Raw genomic sequence first — 21,874 nt, 5'->3', positions numbered from 1 at the left:
CTGCCTCGGCCTGTTTGAAATGCATCAGCTAGAGGATACAGATGTTGTAATGGTCTAAACACTGTGTGAGGCTTAATGTTCTACTGTGGCGTTACTCATTATTCTAGTTTTATATTTTATATCGTTTTTCTATGTAGATAATTCTTAATGAGCAGCCTGGTGTATGAAGAGAGTCTGAAGAGTGTCCTGACCGTGAAGAAGTCTCAGGAGGGATGCATATGTGTGTGTGTGTGTGTGTGTGTGTGTGTGTGTGTGTGTGTGTGTGTGTGTGTCTGGAATGGTTGCAGTCCAGCTGTCAGCTATGAAAAGAGGAAAAATCTGTCGAGGTTTGTCGGGTTGCTCTGAATGTCGGGCATGAAGAAGCATGTAAAGGAAAGAGGAAGGCTTGAAGAGAGGAATGTGAAAGTGGTAGAAAGAGGAAGAGTGACAGAGGACACGGAGCCTGATAGACGGATAAAAGTTGGGTGGATGAATGACAATTGGAGGTTTAGCATCCTCTGTAGCATCTGCACTGCGCTACATGTCCTGTGACAAATACAAGCCCAGATATGTTTATGAATCAGCCATGAATCACCACCAAAATCACCAGATATCATCAAAAATAAAACACAGAGATATTCATGTGAAAATGAAGCTAAAAGAAACTTACATTTAAAAAAATGTATGCTGGAGCATGCTTTGGAAAATGGCTGATAGAAGTAGAAGATGTATGTACATGATTTGAGGAAGACTTAGAAAACAGCCGTATGTTCCTTTAAGACTCCCTTCAAATCGACGCTGATGCTGCTGTTGGCTTGAGTTGAGTTCGTTGTCGTCCGCTATTGAACATCCTGCCAGGAGGAACTCTTTCTGCCTCGACGTCTGTGGATGTTCAGTCAGCCAGCCGGCACTATGGTATATTTCATACTGAAGAGAAGGTGGTTGTAACTCATAACGACAAGCTGTCAGATCGAATCTGAGCGGCTGCTTGATGCCTCTGTATAATGTATGCGGCTAATGTACAAAGTGATGCAGCGAACGCAGCAGCAGTCAATGTCACAGGCCCGTAACCTTTATAGTTTGTGACACCCCAAAATAAATGACTGCGAGTGACTCCCCAGTCTGACACACACACACACACACACACACACACACACACACACACACACACACACGATCTATATGTTGATCTTTGACACCAAAATTATTATGTCTTCCCCTCTGCGTTTGTCTCTCATGATTTATCGTTTCAGCAGCTTTTAATAAATCAAACACACCCTGAAGATGAACTGCTGAACATGACAACACGTTTGCTCTATATTTACATTCCTGACCCCTCTGTACGAGCCCCCAGAGACATTTTATAAGCTTCACTCTGACTTCAGGCTGAAGAGAAATCCACCTAATGATGTCTTACATTTTCCAGAATGACATGTGCCAACTCTCTGCATGCAGACCACCACTAGTTCAGCATCAAAGCAAAGCAGCTACTCCATTCATTTCAGTTAATGAGGAGGGTTTCAGTTGGCACAGATGGAGTCTTGATGCAGAGGCTCTGGCAAAAAAAGGTGACTCTTGCTAAAATTTTGCAGCAACGCGCCGCACTTTGTTAGCATTATTAGCTGTAATATAGCAACATTATTCTTCTTTTTACCTCTCAGTGACTGAGGCAGGGGATAAGATGTTTGATGCTGTGATGCCTTTTCAGAGCTGTAAAAACCTGCCTCATAGTGTCATAAACCACTGTGCAGTAATACGTCTCAAACACATGGTGTACCGTGGTAATACCATTACACGTGGTAATGAAGTAGAACTCTTCCCTTGTATCACTATTACCAGCATCATTTTTACTATGTTTCCATTTTTCTTAGAGTTATTTCATTAACCATTTGCACATTTGCATTACCCCCTGCACAATCACATTTGCACATTTTTGCTATTATAATTCATATTATGGCTATGTCATCACATTTCTTCTTACCTTTTTGAAGTATTCTATCCTTCTTTCTAACTGTGTGTTGAGCAAAGCTGTACTGCAACAAAGCCGTTTCCCTGCAGGGATCAATAAAGTTTTTCTGAATCTGATCCTGGTGTTACTCAAAGTGGACAGCATCGACAGCATAATGCTTAATAAACTACTCACTCGAAGTCTACTACTACAACTGCTAAACTACCCAAAGTCCTCTTTCAGTTCATGTCTAATGTTCTGCAGTCGAGTAAAACTTTCACTGCAGCGAACAAAACTCCAACCATGTTAGCAGGCCATGTCTGTCAGGTGAAGAGAAAACAAAGACAGATTTTTGGAAGAGATGATTCCTCTCGGGGATGAAATCAATGTGCAGCTGAAGTTTGTGAAAACAGCTTCTGACTGTGAAAGCACAAACGCAGAAAATAAAAACAGCTTGAACTTGGTGCACATTTAAAGACACTGAAAAAGCCGCAGGTCAACACTCAGCTTCGGGCTGGTGTCATCATCAGGATTATGGAGAGGCTTTTTGTAACACACTATATGGTGGAAGAGGTGGGCGCATGTTCAACAGTAAGCTTTACTGACAGGCTGTCAAAGTGAATTATCTCTGCTGCTGCTTCATTATATATGACCATATACTATATACTCTCTCTCACACTGAGGGGTCACTGTGTGTTTCTCATGCAGAACGCCTGCAAGCACGAACCCTGCTGGAGTGCCTTTGAGCAAGACGCTGTGACTATGACGCGAAGAGGCCAGCGCAGAACGGCCTCGGGATGCAGTATCACAATTAGCTGCTTCACGATGGCTCGAAAGAGTTTCAGTGTCGAAGCAAATTCACGATCTCTTCCGAGAAATGTTTGTTTTCCGGAGATTGGAGCTTAATTTACAGAAGCTTCTCTGAATGTGTGTTTTTGTGGCATCTCAGCCAACACGCTCCCTTGTCATCTGTGGATGGCGGCGAGGCTTTGAAACGTCTATTGAGGACGTACCTCATACTGCAGGTGCTGCTCTGTCGCTCACCTTACTTACATAATGGATGTTGAGAAATAACATGTGACGCCGTTGGATGTCTCAGGGGTTGTAGGTTGTTTGTTAACCTGCTTCCCTTTGTTCATTTACACTGATTAATTTCATGCGACGGCCATGCAGGGCTAATATTTTTCACTTGGACACTCATACTACCCCCAGTCACCATCAAACACCCACAAACACACACACACACACACACACACACACACACACACACACACACACACACACACAGATGCAAACCAAATTTCTCTCCTCTTTCTCTGCTTTCCCTCTGCAGCTGGGTCCGGGCCCCTCGGGCTTTTGAAATATGACACTATCACCATTTATTAAAATCCGTTTCTTCCTTGCTGCCTTCTTCCTCCACTTGCATCTCTTAAATTCTCCTCTTCTGTCTTAAATCACAATGAAGGGGAGAGAACAAAAAAGGTGTTTCGTGGTCGGTTTTATGGCCTCACAGGAGAATGAGATCATACAGTCACACAGAGGAAGCCATTTTAATATGACGTGGTGCAAAGAAAGTCGAAGTAAGACACGAGAAATTTCTGCCTTGCATTGTGACTGGTTTATAGCACTTTGATCACATCCCTTAGTTCAATTCAAAATACTTATTCATCCCTCAAGGGACAATCTGTGGTTTAATATAGGAAACATCTGCTGTGACCTGTGACACGACGTGTTTATTTATATTTAAGTGAAACCACAAACTCTACCAAACTGGGACCAAAGCGCTCTTTTTGCCTAAACCTAACCATAGATGGGACTCAGGATGTGAACCACTCTTTGGAGTGAACGTCCTGCACTTTGCACACCTGCCATCAAGCCCGACCCCCTCTGTGTGACTGCAGTAGACGATGTAGAGCTTCATTCATTCAAAGAAACATTTCCTCTGAACATAAACCGGGCAGTGATTAAGTTTTTCATCACAACAACATCATCACCTCAGTTAGCATGCTAACACGTGCTAATTATCAATAACAGGCTGATGGGAATATCTTTAGTTTACTGGTATTTGGTTGTAAAACAAAGCGCTCGACAGTTTGACCTGATGATGCTGCTAGATGAAAAGTCAAATGATCATCGAAATGAATAGGATTTTATCCTGTGGGGACCATGAATGTCTGTATAAAATTTCATGGTAGTGAGGAGCCTTACCAGGATTGTTGCTTGTCTGTGTGTGATGTTATAGAGGAGGAAGGTTTTTGTGAATTTACATCTATATAATTATAGATTTCCCAGCGAGTTCTCTCTGGAGGGAACGAGAGAAAATGGACTTTATGAGGAAGAGATGAGAAGCGAAATGAAGAGCAAATCATGTTAGGAGCGAGAGAAAGAGGAGACAAAGAGCGTGAGAGGGGAGACGTTACGGAGAGAGGAGAGAGGTCTGCTGGGAATCGTTTGGGGTGAGAGAACATACTCCTCTTCTCGGGAATCTGCGTGAAACCAAATTACTGCAGGCAACAGAATTACGGACGCAGACGTTCGGGGGCAAAGAGACGAGAAATGAGCAATAGAGAAGCACAGAGACAGAAATGAAAACAATATTGTGAGTGTAAATCATTTTGTTGTTTTGATTGTTTCTCCTGCTTTATATTCAGAGCAGTGATAGATAGGGTGAGAGACGAGACACAGCAGCAAACATGTCTTCAGACACGAAGGATGCAGCCGCCCTCTGGGTCAGTCAGGTGTAAAAATGACAAGTTTTGTCCAAGATCTGTCGTGTCTGTTATCACTGCAGGTACATACATGTGTTTTACTGCGTTTCATACAGTGCATTTGATGTAAAGAAAGACAGATTTTGCATGCTGTACCTCCTGTATTTCTTAGGATTTTTAGTGTGAATTCAGTTCAGTGAATGCATCGTTTCTTGATCCATGAATAAGTGAAGGAATGATGTAGCTTTGCTGCACTTTGCACATTGTCTGGTGAGTCATAGCTCATATCTTCTATAGGATGTCACTCATATTTGAAACCAGTGTAATTCAAGTCCTCTAAATTCAAGGCAAGTATGCTAATTTGCTGAGGCTAGGAGACTCTGATGTCATGATGACGTTGATAAACATTTGGTTAAGGTCAGGAAACAACAGCCCTCGTGGTTAAAAGATGCTAATATTGACTGATGGCAGGAAACAGGAAATGAACAGTGATCTCCTGCATTAAAGTCTGACATTGTGTTGATCCCATCCATCCATCCATCCATCCATCCATCCATCCCAACTCCACGTAGCTTTGTGCTCTTCATATTTCTGAGGAAACGTCAGATTTGTGTCACAGTAGAGGCCGTGCAGAACAGCATTTGAACAGTTTGGTTACACTAAAAGAAATCGTAGTCTCCTCCCCTGTCCTCTCTCAGCCATGCTGTGACAGACAGCCACAGACAGACAGACAGACAGACAGATCCACAGTGACTGGCAGTAAGACAGATGAAGAGGCAGACAGACAGGAAGAGGGTGGGCAGGCAGAGCAAACAGAGAGATGAGACGTTAAACAGAAATGGAGGGCAACAGCGTCGCTCTGTAATCTAATGATGATGACTGTGTGTGTGTGTGTGTGTGTGTGGATTCTCGCTCTAATTATCTGTCACCACACTGAAATGGAATAAGTCCTCGATGACACGATGTGTAGGGCAAGACAGCAGTTATGTAACACGACCTTCAACAGGAACACACATACAGACAGATAGATCATTTGTTTATTAGTATATTCTGATTTTTGGGATTTATTTATGAATATCTCATCAATGTCAGGGCATCAATGAGTTACTTTAAGCAACATATACTTAATCAATCCCTTTTTGAAATTCATGGGTTACCCTAATTTTAATAAGAGACTGTTTGCTTACAAGTTCACCACAACAAACCCTTTGAGTGCAGCCCTCCAAGTTTGCAGATTTTCACACACTAAAACACACAAACACACATCTGACCTCCACCTCTCTCTGCCTCCCTGCAGTGAGCTCCAACCAGAGCCATGGGGAGTACCCAGACTGCCGGAGTGAGAGGGAGTCGGGAGGGGAGGCGTCTCTCCTGGTGTCTCCGCTGGTGGTGGCGGGGATTGTTATAGGCCTGGTCCTCTTCCTCTCCTGCATTACCATCATCGTCGGCAGCCTGCGCAAAGACAGTCGACTGCGAAACCCACACCTCCGAGCTAGCTACGGTCAGCCTGAGACTTAAGCAACCAACATGTCATCTCATGCATCTTCCCCCTTTTTTTGAGTTAGGATTGTATTTCACCACCTGTTAAAATCAGTGATTTTCACCATCTCCATCAGGTAAATCTGTGCGGTGATGGAGGCCCAACCTACAGCTGCATTATCACTAAAAGACTGTACAGCACTCAGGAAGTAGATGTTATGAGTCATTCTGAAATCAGACACAGATACACAGAGTAACACACTGTTAAGATTATATGATATTAAGATTTCAAGCCCATTTATACAGATTTCTTACGTGGGGGCTTCACATAAGTGATGTTATACCCCTACACATTTTTCTTGTTCATGTTGATCTGAAATTCACAACACCCACACCATCACGCACATAACTCGCTTCCAAAATCTCTTCTTCAGTTTCCCAAGAGAATGTAAATATTTCAAAGCACTAAACAAATATTAATCAATAGTTGCTGCCAGAACTTTAAATGGATGGACAGAAAAAACAGATTACGTAATCCATTTAATTGTGCTTTGAAATTATTCTGTCTTATCACACAGGATGCATTTCAGAACTTCACTTATCTTTAAATAACATGCGCTCAAGACAAAACCTGCATCCAATACCTCAATTACTGCAGTACTACTGGATGTCCCCAATGATAAAACTCCCATTGAACCTGGGCTTCAGCTTCATGTCTCTGTGTCTGCAGGTCTGGATGGTTTTTCCTATGGAGGTTCAGTAGGAGAGCTGAGATCTACCTGCTTAGAAGACTTTCCTCCTGGTTTAGACTTTGATTCGTACAGAGAGACTCTGTCACAGGTCAACAGCCTGTACCCCGACTCACCGCCACGGTAAGTGAATCAGAGCTAATTATGGATCAGAATAATAGTTCATTCCCCGCGAGGTATTCAGGCTCAAACTCCTGTTTCAAAGGAAAAATGAGTCATCTTTTCGTTTTCTTGTAAAGACTCAGATGAGAGTCTTTGTGCTAAGCTAAGTTAGCTGGCTGATGGCGGGGGCTTCATACTTAGCACACACCAGAGTGGTATCAATCCTCTCATCTACCTCATGGCACTTTCTAAAAATGCCAAAATTTTCCTTTAAGAATTCTGCCCAACATCACCCAGAACCAACACGTTCTCCCTCCCAGCTCATCACACGCACCTCATCAGGACCCCTTGATGTCACTTTTTATGGCACTGGGTACCCCTTTAGTGTCATTTTTCATCATGCAGGGCTCTTTGGTCAAGTTAGCAGGAATAAATATAAACATAAATATATAACATAATAAACATCTGCTCAGCCACATCTGGTTACTTTCAAAATAAAGCTTGCTGTTAACAATAATAAGCTGTTGTGATACAGTCGCTCTTTGCTTAGGTTTAAGCCCCAAACCTCATGGTTATGTTTGGGAAAAGATCATGGTTGGGCTTAAAATAGGTAAGTTACTTATGTATGTTAAGTGCAAGTTGCTTTCACTTGAGCCACAATACTTGATTGATTTCAAATCAAGTGAAAAACTCCAGCCTGCGCTGTCCTCACCCCCCTCTCACTTCAGCATGTTTGAAGAAGAAAGAAACCACGCCTCCTTTTGCCAATTATGTGAAATGTCAAATACAGAATGTAACTGCCCATTCAGCCCCTGTCCCCCACTGTTCTCAGTCCACTTGGTTTGACCCTTCCTCTGTGGTAATTCATTTATTAGGGAGCGCTGCTACCTTTGGTGCCCTTTGTACGGGTGCAGGAATGAGTGTTTGTGCACCTTGTGTTTGTGTGTGTGAGAGAGAATGGGAGAAAGAAAGAGCTCGCTAAAGGCCAATGTCATGGTGTTTTTGATCTAAATGTCAGCTGGCCTAATTGGCAACTTTAATAATTCACATACATCCCTCCCCTGCAGTGTGTGTGTGTGTGTGTGTGTGTGTGTGTGTGTGTGTGTGTGTGTGTGTGTGTGTCTCATTCTCCTTGCTCTGCCTGAGACACTTTCACTCATTTTATCCAAATTAATCGATCTGAGGTTGGATACTATCTTATCTTTTCTTTTTATTCATTTAAAGTGAACTGTATCTGACTTTGTGATGTCCCTCGTCACCAGCGGACACATTTTAAACACTTTCGGCATCAATATGAAGGTTATATGGTGTTTTTTCGCCCTCAGTACATCCCGATTGGGTCTTTTATGCTGAAGAGAAACACTGGATTCTCTTGGTTAATTTAACAATACAAACCAACAGTTTATGTTTTGATTATTTCAACTTAGTTTATGAGAAATTGTGTTTTTCATTGGCATGACAGATGGCTCTACATGCAGTTATACCAGTGAACATTTCGCATGATAGCCTCGTTTATCGTTTATTTAATCTAAAGTCGATTTCCATCCAAAGGTAGCAGAAATTTTGACTGAATTTTGAGAAACTCTGCAACAGAAAATGTGAATGAATGTGAATGAATGTGAATTTTCATGCAGTTCCTGTATACAAACAACAGAACTTTAAGATAAACAGTTGGTGGTGCTAATTTTCCACTTGGGTGCCATTAAACCATTGCAGAAGAAGCAGGTAGAAAATGGGATGTAAATATGGCATCTGTTATTACAGAAACACACATTTCTTATTGCACTCATTGCATTTGCTCAGTTTCAGTTCTCATTCATGTCCAGTTTCATGATCATACAAGCCTTCATACAAGTACTCCAACTGCCAGCCACTGCGAAACTGAACGTGACTTGAACGGATATTGATTTCTTTTCTTCACACAGCCATTATAGTTATTCTGGGCACACATAGCTCATCTTCTTTGTGGCCTCAATGGATTCAACACTGCAGGAAATGCTGCACATGGATCCTGAATCACGCTGATTCAATCGTGTTGCAGATTCACGTTCGTCGTATTGAACCTGAGGCTGGAGGTCTCTGCTGGAGCTGCAATCTGGAGACTAAACCAAAGCTGTGGTCAAAATCTTGGTGGTACCTTGTAACACTGACAAATGCATTATCCTGAAAAATACATCAGCTGTGGGGGTGTAAGCTGGTCAGCAGCAGGGTTTAGCTTTGCTGTGGTGTTTACACGATGCTTGATGCTGCAGGGTCTAATGCAGACCAAGAAAACGTACCCAAACGTACCCTACAGCTCCATGAATCCATTCACGATGCTTAGCAAAAATCCTCTTCCTGCTTATTAGCAGTACAGGACAGAAACCATAACCACCACGTTTGTTCAGCTTAAGCAGCAGAAACGTGACAGAGCGGAGCAGCATCAAGAGAAGGAAAGAAAGGAGAGGAGAGGAAGGGGAGCTAGCGAGCTACGTCAGTGCTTTGGCAGGGAAGCAGAGTGTTCTGGACAGCCTGTGTGAGAGCCGGACTTTCTGGCCCGGACGATGGGACGGCAGCCAAGACACACACACACGCATGCACACGAACACACTTACAAACAGACACACATACGTACGTACAAATCGCACATTTTGTTTACCATAATGCTGGCAAGTCGTGGTTTGGGACCCTGTCAACAAGCAGGTAGTTACAGTCATGTGATGATCCTGCAGGGTGTGTGTGTGCGTGAGAGAGAGAGAGAGACAGAGTGTGTGTGTGGACCACAGATGGTTGAGAGAAACTCAGAGAACTCAGATCAACAGCTCACCTACTGAGACTGTGAATGTAATGCTTCCGACACACGCACACACGCACACACACACACACACACACACACACACACACACACACAGAACACAGATACATGCACACACACCCTCTCTCTCCAGAAAACTCACACTCATGGATCAGCAGCTCACCTGTGGCGACTGAAAGCTTCTGCTTCCTCTCAGGGAGACGCTGGGCAAACTTTGGCACACACACACACACGCACACACACATACACACACAATTACACACACTATACACTTAGAAGAGGTAATCTGTTGCACAAAGTTTAGAAAGATGTCATCTGGTGTTTCTTCACTGCTAAATTCTGGTGACATTCTTCAATCACCACAATTAAGATCCTTTAAAGAGGCATTAATTACATTTTTGGGTCACTTAGAAGCAACACAACTAGCTGTAAACACAGTATTGGCTATCTGTGTGATAGCTGTGTCATACTGTGTGACACCAGCGGTCAGTGTCACTGACAAAGACAGAAAGAGTGTACTCAGGTCAGGATGTCTCACAGCAATTTCAACACTGAGTCAGGGAGCAGTGAAAGCTTAGGAGGAACGATAACACCAGACGGCAAGGAAGAGGCCTCTCCAAGCAGCAGGGACCAAGTGAGAGAGAAGATGAGAGCAGTAATGGAAGCTCAATAATTGAATCTCAGCAACAACACTGTAAAGGAACAGGAGACACGCGCCCTCTGTTTTCTGCAAGCTGCAGTAATGCAATCTGATAGAACCCGATCTGTTCCTCTGTGATGTTCTTTGAAGTTGTTGAGTCTAACTGTGGGCATCACCTGAATGCAGCATCTATATGGTTCTCCACATGCAAGAACCTCTCACAGTGGTAAAGCGCAGAGACATGCCAGCTTTACACACGCTCACACTCACACACAGAGACCATATGCTCTGTGCTGTAGCTGGCGTAGTCCGGTGTTCAGCTCTGTAGAGCGTCACTACCAAAGCATGAATCCATGCCAGAGGTCCTCCCTTTCTCATGACCTGTGTGTGCCGGACCGCCATCTCTATCATGACAAATATCTGTGAGGGTAAAGCCACAAAAACTGCCCGGTTGAGGAAAGATTGTTTTCTAAGTTGTGGTTGAAAGAAACCAGCATTGACTGGGGGAAAAGCAAAGCTGTTTTCCAAGGAAATAGCTGCTAAATTCCCAAATACACTGTGGTTTTGGATTGAACTAAGCACTACACTCATCTCCTTCAACTCTTGTCTGTGTTTAGGTTTAGGCAACAAAAGCATGAAAGTTGGAGTACCTAGTTCTATCATAAAAAAGGAAATGGACAGTCCATTATGTAAGTAAATTAGAGTTCCATAGAGAGACATAGAGCTGTCACATTATACAATCAGCTACCTTTATAAGCTATTGCTAAACAGCCAGTGTTAGCATGAAGAGCGGTTTACGTACCAGTCTAGTTGGAAAGTTACAAGTTTAGCATCAAATTTCATTTCTTCTCTTTGCTGCTGATCACCTATTGTTAGAGGGGTTTGGGGTTTGTGTTAGGGTTGGGGGGGTCTGGATTAGGTTCATTGGTTTGGGGTTGTGGTGACCCTTGGCTCACCTGCCAAGAGCTTGTTTTTACCGTTCATTCATTGAGCACAAGGGGCGGGATCTTCAACATGACTGACAAGAGGTGAGAATACGCCCTTCATCCTCCCATGTTGGATTGAGGGCAGACTGGTCTGTACAGTGGCTCACTATCACCTCTTGAGGTATAACGTGGTATTACAGGACAAGGTGGACTGGGGCTAGCTGGTTAGCATGCTAACTTTAGTAGCTGTCTCTGCAGCACAATACATAAACACATATTATTTGACATAATTTGGTTAATTTTCAAATGTTTAAAACTGAAATATTAATAAATATTGCTTTTTATCAAGAGGGAGGGGCGGGTCCATGGCTGAGACGAAGACAGGAAAAATAAAAAAACGTTGAGGGTGAAGAAGCAGAGACAAAGACAGATGGATTAAAGACTGTACCCAACACATTTTATAAATATAAGCAATACAAGAACTTAACGGAGGATAGCAGCAGCATGGGACTCATCATTTTGTTACGCTGCCGCTGAGCAACAGCATTTGTTAATAACAAATTGTCTGGATCTGAAACAGAAAGGAGCAGCAGACAAAAACAAAGACAGACAGATAAACAGAAGCAGTTGTGTAACTCGCAGCATGTGTCTCAGAGGGGATGAATTATTGTCACTCAGCCACACCTAGCTAACACACACACACACACACACACACATTAACAGAGCACACATACGTGTAGAGCACCACATTCATTATCTAGTGTGACATTTTTGCAGGAACACAAACACACAGAGCAGAAGGCTGCAGGGGAGCAGAGGAGCTTATAACTCCAGAGAGACCAAAGACACAGGGATTTACAGTGTGTTACAACACCTCCGAAACACCCTCATGCTACCCAGCACACACTTTCCCCTGTCTCCAATTTTCACCTCAACATGCCTTGGCTTGAACGTTCAAGGTCAGTTTTCCCAAAGCACAGGAAAACAATCAGAATAAATGTTTTAGACAACTACAGCTACCCCCAGTCCTTTGTTTTTTGTGCATGTGTGGAGGTGTGTGAGGGAGAGACGTTATGTAAAATTCAAGAAAAGTCTTCCACAAAGAGACCAAGACTTTAAATCTAAAGGATTAAATAAAAACCCTGTAATTAGACTGTTAGTCATAAACCAGGTAAAATAGTGTTGTCAGTATAAAAACTCCATAAAAGCAGACGCTAAAGTATCTAAATCCCCAAGAGGGTCATATTAAAGTCCGCTGCAATTAGCAGTAGACCAGCATGCCTTCATGTCCCCGTTGGTTTGTTCATGCTGGGAATAAACAGGGAGCCAGTTCTCTCACAAGATTTGCACTAACAACCCTGATTCCAAAATAGTTGAGACTTAAGTGAAGCAGAATTTAATCCGTTTTTGACATATATTCAATTGAAAAGAGTACAAAGTGAATATATTTAATGTTTCACTTCATCAACATCATTGATTTTTGTAAATTTGTGCTCCTGAATTTGATGCAGCAGCACAGGAGCAACAGCATTCCACAGGTTAACAGGTTCACTGATCGCAAAGCTCAGTCGTTCACAAGCAAGGATGGAGCGAGGTTCACCACTCTGTGAACACGTGATTGTATCAAGGATGCTTCTGCATGGGCTCAGGTTTGTTTGCAAATGATTGCATTCTGTTTTTATTTATTTTTACGCAGCGTCCCAACTTTACTCAATTAAATGTTGATGCTAAAGAGCACGTACAGACTTTGGAACAGGGTCTCATTTCAAGCCCTACTTCTGCCTCCTTTGACAGTACTGTATGTGTGTGTGTGTGTGTGTGTGTGTGTGTGTGTGTGTGTGTGTGTGAGACATGTGCGTGATGACGAGCAGTGGGTGCAGTGGACATTAGGTCTTTCTGACTGAGCCTTGTCCTCACATCAAGGCTAAAATAGAATATCTCCCTCTCTCCTGCAAGCAAACACGCATCGAGCAGGAAACCACAAACACACACACACTCAGAGGCTCCAACGCTGCTTTAAAATAGCTGGCAAGTGGGCACACACACACACACACACACACACACACTCACAGAGGGTAGTGAAGGAGACAGAGAGGGTGCACAAGAATAAAACCAAAGAACGGAAGGAGACAAAGAAGGCAAGGCAAACACACACACACACACACACACACACACACACACAGACGTGCAGCACTGTGCAGTACCAGACTGATATAGTTAACCACTGACCTGATTGAGTTACACTGATTTACTGCTTCCTATGCCTCCATCATCATCTACCATTAGCTCCACACACAGACACACACATTTGTACTTCTATCCTTGTGAGGACACTCACTGACTCAATGCATGCCCCTTCCCCTAACGTTAACATCACACCTAAATGTGTAACCCCAACCCTAACCTAAACCTAACACCCTTCCCCCCCAACCCTGTGTAGCATGTACAAGTACACACAAATGTGCAGACACACGCACACACAAACACCTACACACACACACAGATTTTATAATTCTGTTTTCTATGTGGTTTCACTCTGCTTTACATGTTCTCTTCGCTCTCTGCCTGATGGAGGAGGTTGGTAGAAATATGACCTCTGGGGCTGCTGGAGGAGTTCATCAGGGACGCGTTTTGGGACTCTGCCAAAACAGCAGGAAGAGGGAAGAGGCTCTGAGCGTGTGCGTGTGTGTGTGTGTGTGTGTGTGTGTGTGTGCGTGTGTGTGTGTGTGCGTGTGTGTGCGTGTGTGTAAAGAGCAAAAGGAATCTGCTGCATTTATCGATTCTTGCTGGGTTAGGCTACACGTTGATGGAGAAAAATGCAGCATTTTATCAGCAATTTAGATTAAGAAATTAAGTATTTTGTCTTTGTACTGTTTTCAGTTGAGTACATGTCAAAAATGATCACGTTCTGTTCAATTTGTGTTTTACACAACAACTTTTTGGAGATCTGGGTTGTGCTTGGCAGCCCAATGGACTCATCGGCTTCACCCCAGTGGTGATTCAACATCTTGGAGTTTAGATCAAGTAACAAGAACAACAGAGGAAAACGGCCCATCATGACAGTCATAAATCAGCGTTTTTCAAACCTCTGCTTTCCCCCTCATTAATACAAAACCAGACCAGCAGGATTGATTTTGCAGCGGCTGTTCTGGGTGATGCAGTCCGTGAACAAAACACCCAAAATCATGCAGGTTCTTCCAGTTTCTCCCAACATCCATTCAGTTTCATCCAGTTTCAGCGTGTTTCAATTTTATATCTTTCCAGCATTTATTTATTTAAATGCAGCGTATTGAAGCTGTTTTATTCATTTGTTCGTGTGGACCACTGTGCAAAGTACCACTCAACGTGTATTGGAGGTACTCTGTCAGTTGTGAAATCATTTTGATGCTGACTTCTCACCTGTTTCTGGCATGTTGTTCCATAACTTAGAACCTCTGACCTCTCAAACGCAGAAACTGGGATCTCCTGAGGGCAGTATTAGACACACAGGCAGGGACAAGCCAAAGGTTGGATGTTTTATGAGCTTTGCTGGAGGGGATATTTTGTACACACATTCTTAAATGATAACATGTTGCACTGATAAATGCTTTAGAGTTGCACAGTGTAATGCAGTATGTGCAGCGCTGAGGGGAGTGCTTGCAATAGTTCATTTGGAGAGTTGAGCTGGGCTGTCGGCTGGAGGACAGACCGGCTGGATGCTGGTCGAGGTGGGCAGAGATCACAGGAAACACAGACTTAGGCAGGGATCAGGAAACCACGAGGAAACTGCTGATAAACGCTAAAGCTTGGCTGTCGTGTGAGCACCACACAGGCAAACTGAACAATGAGGGGCTGAACAAAGAAGCACGGTCGATGAACCGATGAGCGACAGGTGTGACTGACGGCAGGTGTGCAGGAGGAGCAGAGCTCGGAGGCGGGAGGGAAGCCACGCCCACATCACATATACACATATTTAGATGGGAAACAGGAGACAAACACAAGGGGAAAACTGGAGGACATGAGGACAAATGACTGTGACATTTTGTGTCCCTGTCAGTGCGGAGAGACAGACGAAACTGGACAGCTGTCAGCACACAATGGATCATAAAATCAGCTGTAATGTAGCACACACACAGCCTTACATCGTCTGAACTGGGGCAATGGGATTACATTCAGAAAACGACATGCTAAATCTGCAAACTGCGATGAGCTGCTGGTTCCAGAAGTACTTTTCCACACCATAAATTCACATTTAAACGTTTCCTCTTAATGATTCTCAATGTTCCTCAAAATGCAAATGCAGGAGTCTCCTGGTTAATTTTACGATACCATAAATTGATGCTGTGGTCATCAGTTTTAATTATACAAACTTAATTTCTGAGAATGTTGACGCTCATGAGCCTCAGCCATTGTTGCTGGTGAGAAGAAGCTCCATGCGCCATAGCTGCAGTTCAACTAAAATTTAAAGTGCTGCTAAATGTTTTATTAAGTTTGCACGAGGCCTAATCTATAGTTTGCACTTGATTTCTCCTTTTAGTTTTATACACGCAGGCTTCTACCTTTCACTTTTCCTCAAACATTCAGATATTTTAGAACACAGTTGCTCATATTTTGCACTGATGATTCAGCTGGGAGACTTTTTTTTTTGTCCATCTACGTCTTGGAAGTCAAAGACAATTAACATTAACGGTGAATGAATTTTGGTTCTCCACCTTCACCTCCGAGTACTAACTGCTTCATTTCTGTTTTCATATCCGTAGCTACGATGAGTGTGTTGGCCCAGGTTCGACTCAGATCTACATACCTACAGATGACCCGCCTCCTTACTCCCTGTTGGACCCTTGTCAGAGAGGGGCAGAGCAGGAGGAGCAGCCTAACTACACCAGTCTGGATCCTTCGCCATACTGTGGAGAGACCTCAGCCAGCGCTGCCTGGTTCTCCCCCTCCCACTGCCCGCTGGGACTGCAGGAGCAGGAGCATCAACACATCGCCTCCATCTCCTTCCCGCTGGAAGCGGCGCCGCCTTATGAGTCAGTGCTGGCCGAGCAGGGACAGCCCCTCCCTCTCATGCCATGTGACCTTTATAAACACCAATCAGAGAGGGGGGATGATGGCAACTCCCGGCAACCAGGGGCAAACCAGATCTTGTAGAACAATTAATTTGCCTCGTTCACCTGCGCCGTCGGTTGTCCCCAGTTGAATTAAACGAACACTTGTGATGTGAGGCACGAAATGGCTGTTAAGAGCAGCTGTGACACCAAACAATGGACACTAAATGAGACGTAAACCTCTTCCACACAGTCGCTAACAGCTAATGAAGCTGAAAATTTGCTGAGGTCAGCTTCTCCGTGGACTGAAATGCAGCCAGGACTCCAGTTTTCAACAGTTTAACTACAGTTTGTTAAGAAAAACTGACTGATTGCTTTGTACTGTAAAGTTTCTGGAATGACAGCTTCTCTCGTGAACAGGCTCGCCGCCCCGGCGACGCGACCTTGGACAAAGACTCTCCTCCGTCTGGTAATAACACCATTGTCTAGTTCAGTTTTCGCCATGTTTTGACTGTTAATCTCTCTGTCTGAGGACGGTGTCATGTGTCATGTTTGGAGTTTGGAGCGTCTGTTCATCGTACTGAAGAGGACAGCGAGCTGACTTTGTCTGTGGGAGAAAGACTGAGTGTACAAATATCAATGTGGTATTTAGTGATGTAGTTTAAGGTATACACAAGTACACAGAGTGCCCCCCTCCTGCATATGTTTTGGTATTTGGATCCTCACCTGTCAGTCTACTTCCATGTTGTTTTGGAGGGAAGTACCACTTGTGTTGTGTGTGACATCCTCAACTTCCAGAGCACCACTGCTGGTTTCCAGTCTCTGTAGTGTGTTTAGGGCAGTGTGCTGTACTGTAGCTTCCAGTGTGGTGGTAGTATCAGAATGATGAAATGGTTGTGACCATAAAGCGATTAGGAAACTACCTGGACGGGAAGAGTGAATTATTATTGTCTGTTATGCCTTTGAGCAAAGCACTATGATGATGTTATGGACGTCAATGTTAAACATCTCAAGCATACATCTGTCATCGCCGGCGAGGGAGTTTCGGCTTGTCCACAGTTGTACAAATCATCGTAACTCTTTCTGTCAAGGGCTCTGGTCTTAATATCAATTCTGTAACTGGACCCCAGCAGCAAAATGTAGCCTGAAGCCCTCCACCTGATGAGGTCGGGCTGATGCAACAAAGACGTTACACATTAAACTGTAGACCTTCACACACTGTTCGCTGGAGGAATGGATGCTTCTGACTTTGTCTTTTTCTCTCTGTTTCGCTCTCATGAAAGAATTAACTTGGCTGCAGCCATCGTGGAGGCTTTCTCTCCTTGTTGCACTAAAGGTGAAAACATCCTCTCGGTTAACCTGCGGTAAGCAAGAAGTGCGTTGTTTTAGCTGCGTTGCATAACTCATCAGATTGCTAATTAAGGAAAGAAACCCAGACCACTACTCACTTCAGTCTCTGAGCAGCATGGCAGGAACAGTAATGTCTGTTATTTTCAATACCGATTAAGCAGCCTGACTTTAATTAAGAGGGTTCAGTTACTAAATCTTAACTTAGCCATAGCTTAGCTTAATTCTGCAGGAGTACGTAATTGAAAAAACATAATGCAGGCAGTATTATGTGCAGCCATAAGAAATGAAACCAGATATTCACTGCTGTCGGTGCCCAAGAGCCGAATACCTCCGCTATGGCCACCAGAGACCCTGTTACATCACCTCAAAGCTCTCTGTGTTTTATATAATTTACCACGATGTGACAAAGACAGAAGCAAAGGAGCCGTGTTTCAATATTGGTAATGTGTGGAGGGAAAACCTGGGTTACCCTGGAGGCAGCACATCATCACTGATCAGCAGTTATTGAAGCAGGAAGTCATTTGACGCTGAGCTTTAATAACAGCAAACATGTTATTTGTGGTTTTAGAACAATTTGTCCAGATTGTTTTATCTCAGATTTTAACCCTTAACTTCGGAAACTGTCCTTGTGTGACATTGTTTTTGTGTTAAAAGATGTGCCTAATAGCCCTCAGACTGTTAGCTTGGACACTGTAGCCATAATTGAATAATCTCAATGCAACTAACCCGGTGCTTTGCACTGTTTGTGTTTGGTTATGTCACGATGTATTGGTCTACTCACGTGGAAGACCATCTCATCAGCTGAACCCCTGTTAAATAAGGCGTGATGACACATTTTAAGTGAAAAAATGAATCGTGTTGACAGTCTCAAGCTGTCGTTCCAGCGATCAGCTTTGTGGTGACATTTTGGTTCAGTTTGGCAGCTGTAGACGGATGAACTGCACAGTTCACATCCGTAGTTTAGTGTCCCAGCACTGCTTTCAACTGTTGACCAATCAGAGCCATGACTCAGTCCACTTCACCTCCTTTGATTATATCGTGATGGATCGACAGTCACTCTTTAACCACCGACACTTTGATTCTCAGTTCTTACTTTTTTGCCATGCATGCTTTTCCTCCATCCATGTTTTCCTCTTTTTCTCTTTTCTTTGTATGTTTCTCTCTCTCTCTCTCTCTCTCTCTCTCTCTTCACTTCTTTTATCGCTGGAAGATTGAGGGAATCTTTAAGAAACTGCTCTCAATTCAATCTGTTCAATTCACCCTCGACTAATGCGTCACTCATTTTCAGTTTCTCTCACTCTGACTTTTAAACACATGAGGAAAAATGTAAAAAAATTGATTGGCTTGAAATTAAATTTAGAGGAGCCATATTGGGCAATTACTGATTTACTCAGTGATGGATTGTAAAAACGAGTGTAACTAAAATAATATTCTTAGTAGTGCATCAGTTTTACTGATTTTCAAGCAACCTGAACCCTGAAACTCGTAAGCTGTGGAACTTTGTTTGAAGTTTCTGTGTACTTGTAGTTTTTGAAAGTAGTGGATATACTGACTCCTCTGCCATATTTTAAACACTGTCAAATTATAAAGTTTGAATATTCTCCACAAATGGAAACAGGACGCTTTTCTTGTCCATTGATCATGATGCATTTTATTGCAAAAGTGCATTTGTAGAATGATTTGATGCTTTATTAGCTAAGAGGAGACGTTGTAAAGATCATCAGAGCTGTCAGTGTTATAGTACTTGCTGAGAAGTAGAGAGAAGTATTTTTCCAGTTTAGAGTTGTTTGCATTTCATGACTTTCTCCGACTAGGACGGCACTGCTCTGTGGCGCATTCTCTGTAAGTATCTCGTATGTAAATGTCCTACACTTCCCATCTCCCCCCTCTCTTTTCTTTGTCTGTCAAGACAACAGATGTCATGTAAATATTAGCAACTGCGGTCAATAATGTTTCTTTGTATTAGAGATTTTGTTGAACATTTTCTTCTCTAGAGAGGAATGAATAAATCTCAAGTGTTATATGAAGCTGAGCTGGTGGTGAGCGAACACTCAATTTGTGAATGAAGACACACGCACACACATGCAGACACACACTTTCTGTTTACATGATCTGATTCTATAATGCTTCCAGCAGGGGGCATCAGAGGTGATACAACATGAAATTAGTCTTTTATTTTTACCCCAGAAATGTATAACTGGACTCTGTTTTATTTCGTTTATTACTGAAGAGCTTTAACCTGAATTATTATCTTTCTTCACACAGCACTGTACCGTTTGTCCATACACACACACACACACACACACACACACACACACACACATTTAAATGAATGAACTATGCTTTAGCCACATGTAATATACGAGTCTGATGAAGAGCAGCGAGAACACATGGCTGATAATTCTGGATGACTGATCGTCCCGTCATTAAAGGGCTGAGCGTCACTCCAACAAACATTTGACAACGCTGACGTTTCTCTTGCCGTTTCCTGTTGACTCACTGGGCCGTGTGCAAAGCTCCTCTCTTCTTCAGTACCGTGCAAACATCTGAGGGCCTACTGCCTGCTTTCTGATCATTGTGTCACCACAAAATGAGAGCTTCAAAACCAGAAACCTTGTAAACAAAGTAAGAACGTTGCTAAATTAGATGTTTATTAGAGGAATGTGGTTGCGTTGAACTCCTGCTGTGACGACGGTGTGAATCTGAGACCTGTCCACCGACCTGCCGGCAAAACCTGAATGTTTGCATCTTCAGAATTTGCCTTCCCCCGTGTCCACCCTCAGGCTCGGTAGAATAGGCTTGCCTGACTGAAGCCAGAATGGAAGTTGAATTTCGACATTTTTTCGTCCACGGCAGAGATTTGGATTGCTGCCAGGTGTCATTTACAAGCATTCAGTCAAGCGAACTGACACTTATTCTCTCTTTGCTCTCTTTTTGTAACTGTGATGATTTCAGGTCATTTAATAATGTGAAAAATCCCCCTTTGGAGTAACAACAGCAGCCATATGACACCTAGAAAAATCTTAAGTTAATTCCAACCTAAATCACCAGTCTGGATATAAAAAAAAAACCCTGAAATGAAAGCTCACTGTTAGCACTTTAGCCTCCTTGTTAGTGTTTCAGTTCAAACTCAGCGTGCTGTGTCCTCCATGTCCCTGCTGTTTGCCACTGTTTTCTGGCTGCTGTGTAGATCTGACACAACGAGTATGAGCAGTTAAGAGTTTCGCACATGCCGTGCTTTACAGTACAATGAGTGAGTGATTTATTTTTGGATCCTATTTTCCTCAAACTGATCTGGGTGGATTTTTAAGATGCTTGACGTGCAGACGCACGCAGCCTGAGGCTTGTTGGCCTGCTACTTAAATCAGAGTCACAACAGAGACGCCACAAACATCAACCCATCCGTTCAGGACCCACTTACAGACTTCTGCTGCGTAGTTTAAGGGCAAAGGTGAGTTGTTATTTAAAATCTCTTTTGAGCTTTTACTGGCGCTTAAACCGGATGGTTAATTTTCATGGTGGAATGGAGGGCAGAGCGCTGGACTAAGCCTGAGTGCTCTCTTGTAGATCATGAAGGTTCAGATTCTGTTCCTGCTCCTTGTTCTTGTGGTCGGGATTTATGCGAAGGCAGTCGTAACCACTGAGGACACTGAAGGTACTACTGCGTGTGGACTACCATATTTGAGCATTAAGCAGTAACTTTGTGGATTCGTTACTGACAGGCCTGTTCCTACCTTACAGCTATCCCAGAGGACAAGGCCCTGCCAAGGATTTTGGACAGTCGTGTCGCCTCCTTGCAGCTCGGCGGTGGACATTCCCACCACGGGAAAGGTCAGGCTTAAGGAATCACATTATGCCATTTTCATACTACGTTCTTAAAGTAAAGGTCTCAGAGCTTTGGGCTAACTTCTTTTGATTTGAAACAAATCTGTATCTTTCTTTTGCAGCAAAGAAACACAAGAAAGGCCATGGAAAACACAAACCCTGAAGGGAAACAGCTTTGAAAACCTTCAAAATATGGCTTCAGCTGTTTCAGCCCAAAGATGCTGAATAAAAAAAACAGAGCAATGAAATACATGTTGTTGTGTTGATGTGTTTTATTTACATTTTAAGAGGATACAGATTCATTTCTTGAAAGGAAGCCAGAAACCGGTTTATTAGGGGATGATATA

At 43.2% G+C, this 21,874-nt stretch overlaps 1 protein-coding gene across 1 annotated transcript in view; it reads left to right on the top strand.

Annotated features, from left to right (window-relative positions):
* bean1 (brain expressed, associated with NEDD4, 1) overlaps nt 1–21,533 on the top strand; it is a 41,741-nt gene extending 20,208 nt beyond the window's left edge. The window contains exons 3-7 of the mRNA XM_076743171.1: nt 5,933–6,136; nt 6,845–6,986; nt 16,065–21,153; nt 21,270–21,357; nt 21,444–21,533. Coding sequence (XP_076599286.1) covers nt 5,933–6,136; nt 6,845–6,986; nt 16,065–16,455 — 737 coding nt within the window. The 3' untranslated portion in view covers nt 16,456–21,153; nt 21,270–21,357; nt 21,444–21,533. The remainder of the gene's footprint in view (nt 1–5,932; nt 6,137–6,844; nt 6,987–16,064; nt 21,154–21,269; nt 21,358–21,443) is intronic.
* The last annotated feature ends 341 nt before the right edge of the window (nt 21,534–21,874 follow it).

This window comes from Chaetodon auriga, chromosome 11, assembly GCF_051107435.1.
Source record: "Chaetodon auriga isolate fChaAug3 chromosome 11, fChaAug3.hap1, whole genome shotgun sequence".
Classification (NCBI taxonomy): Eukaryota; Metazoa; Chordata; class Actinopteri; order Chaetodontiformes; family Chaetodontidae; genus Chaetodon; species Chaetodon auriga.
This window is presented reverse-complemented; position numbering and strand designations above follow the sequence as displayed.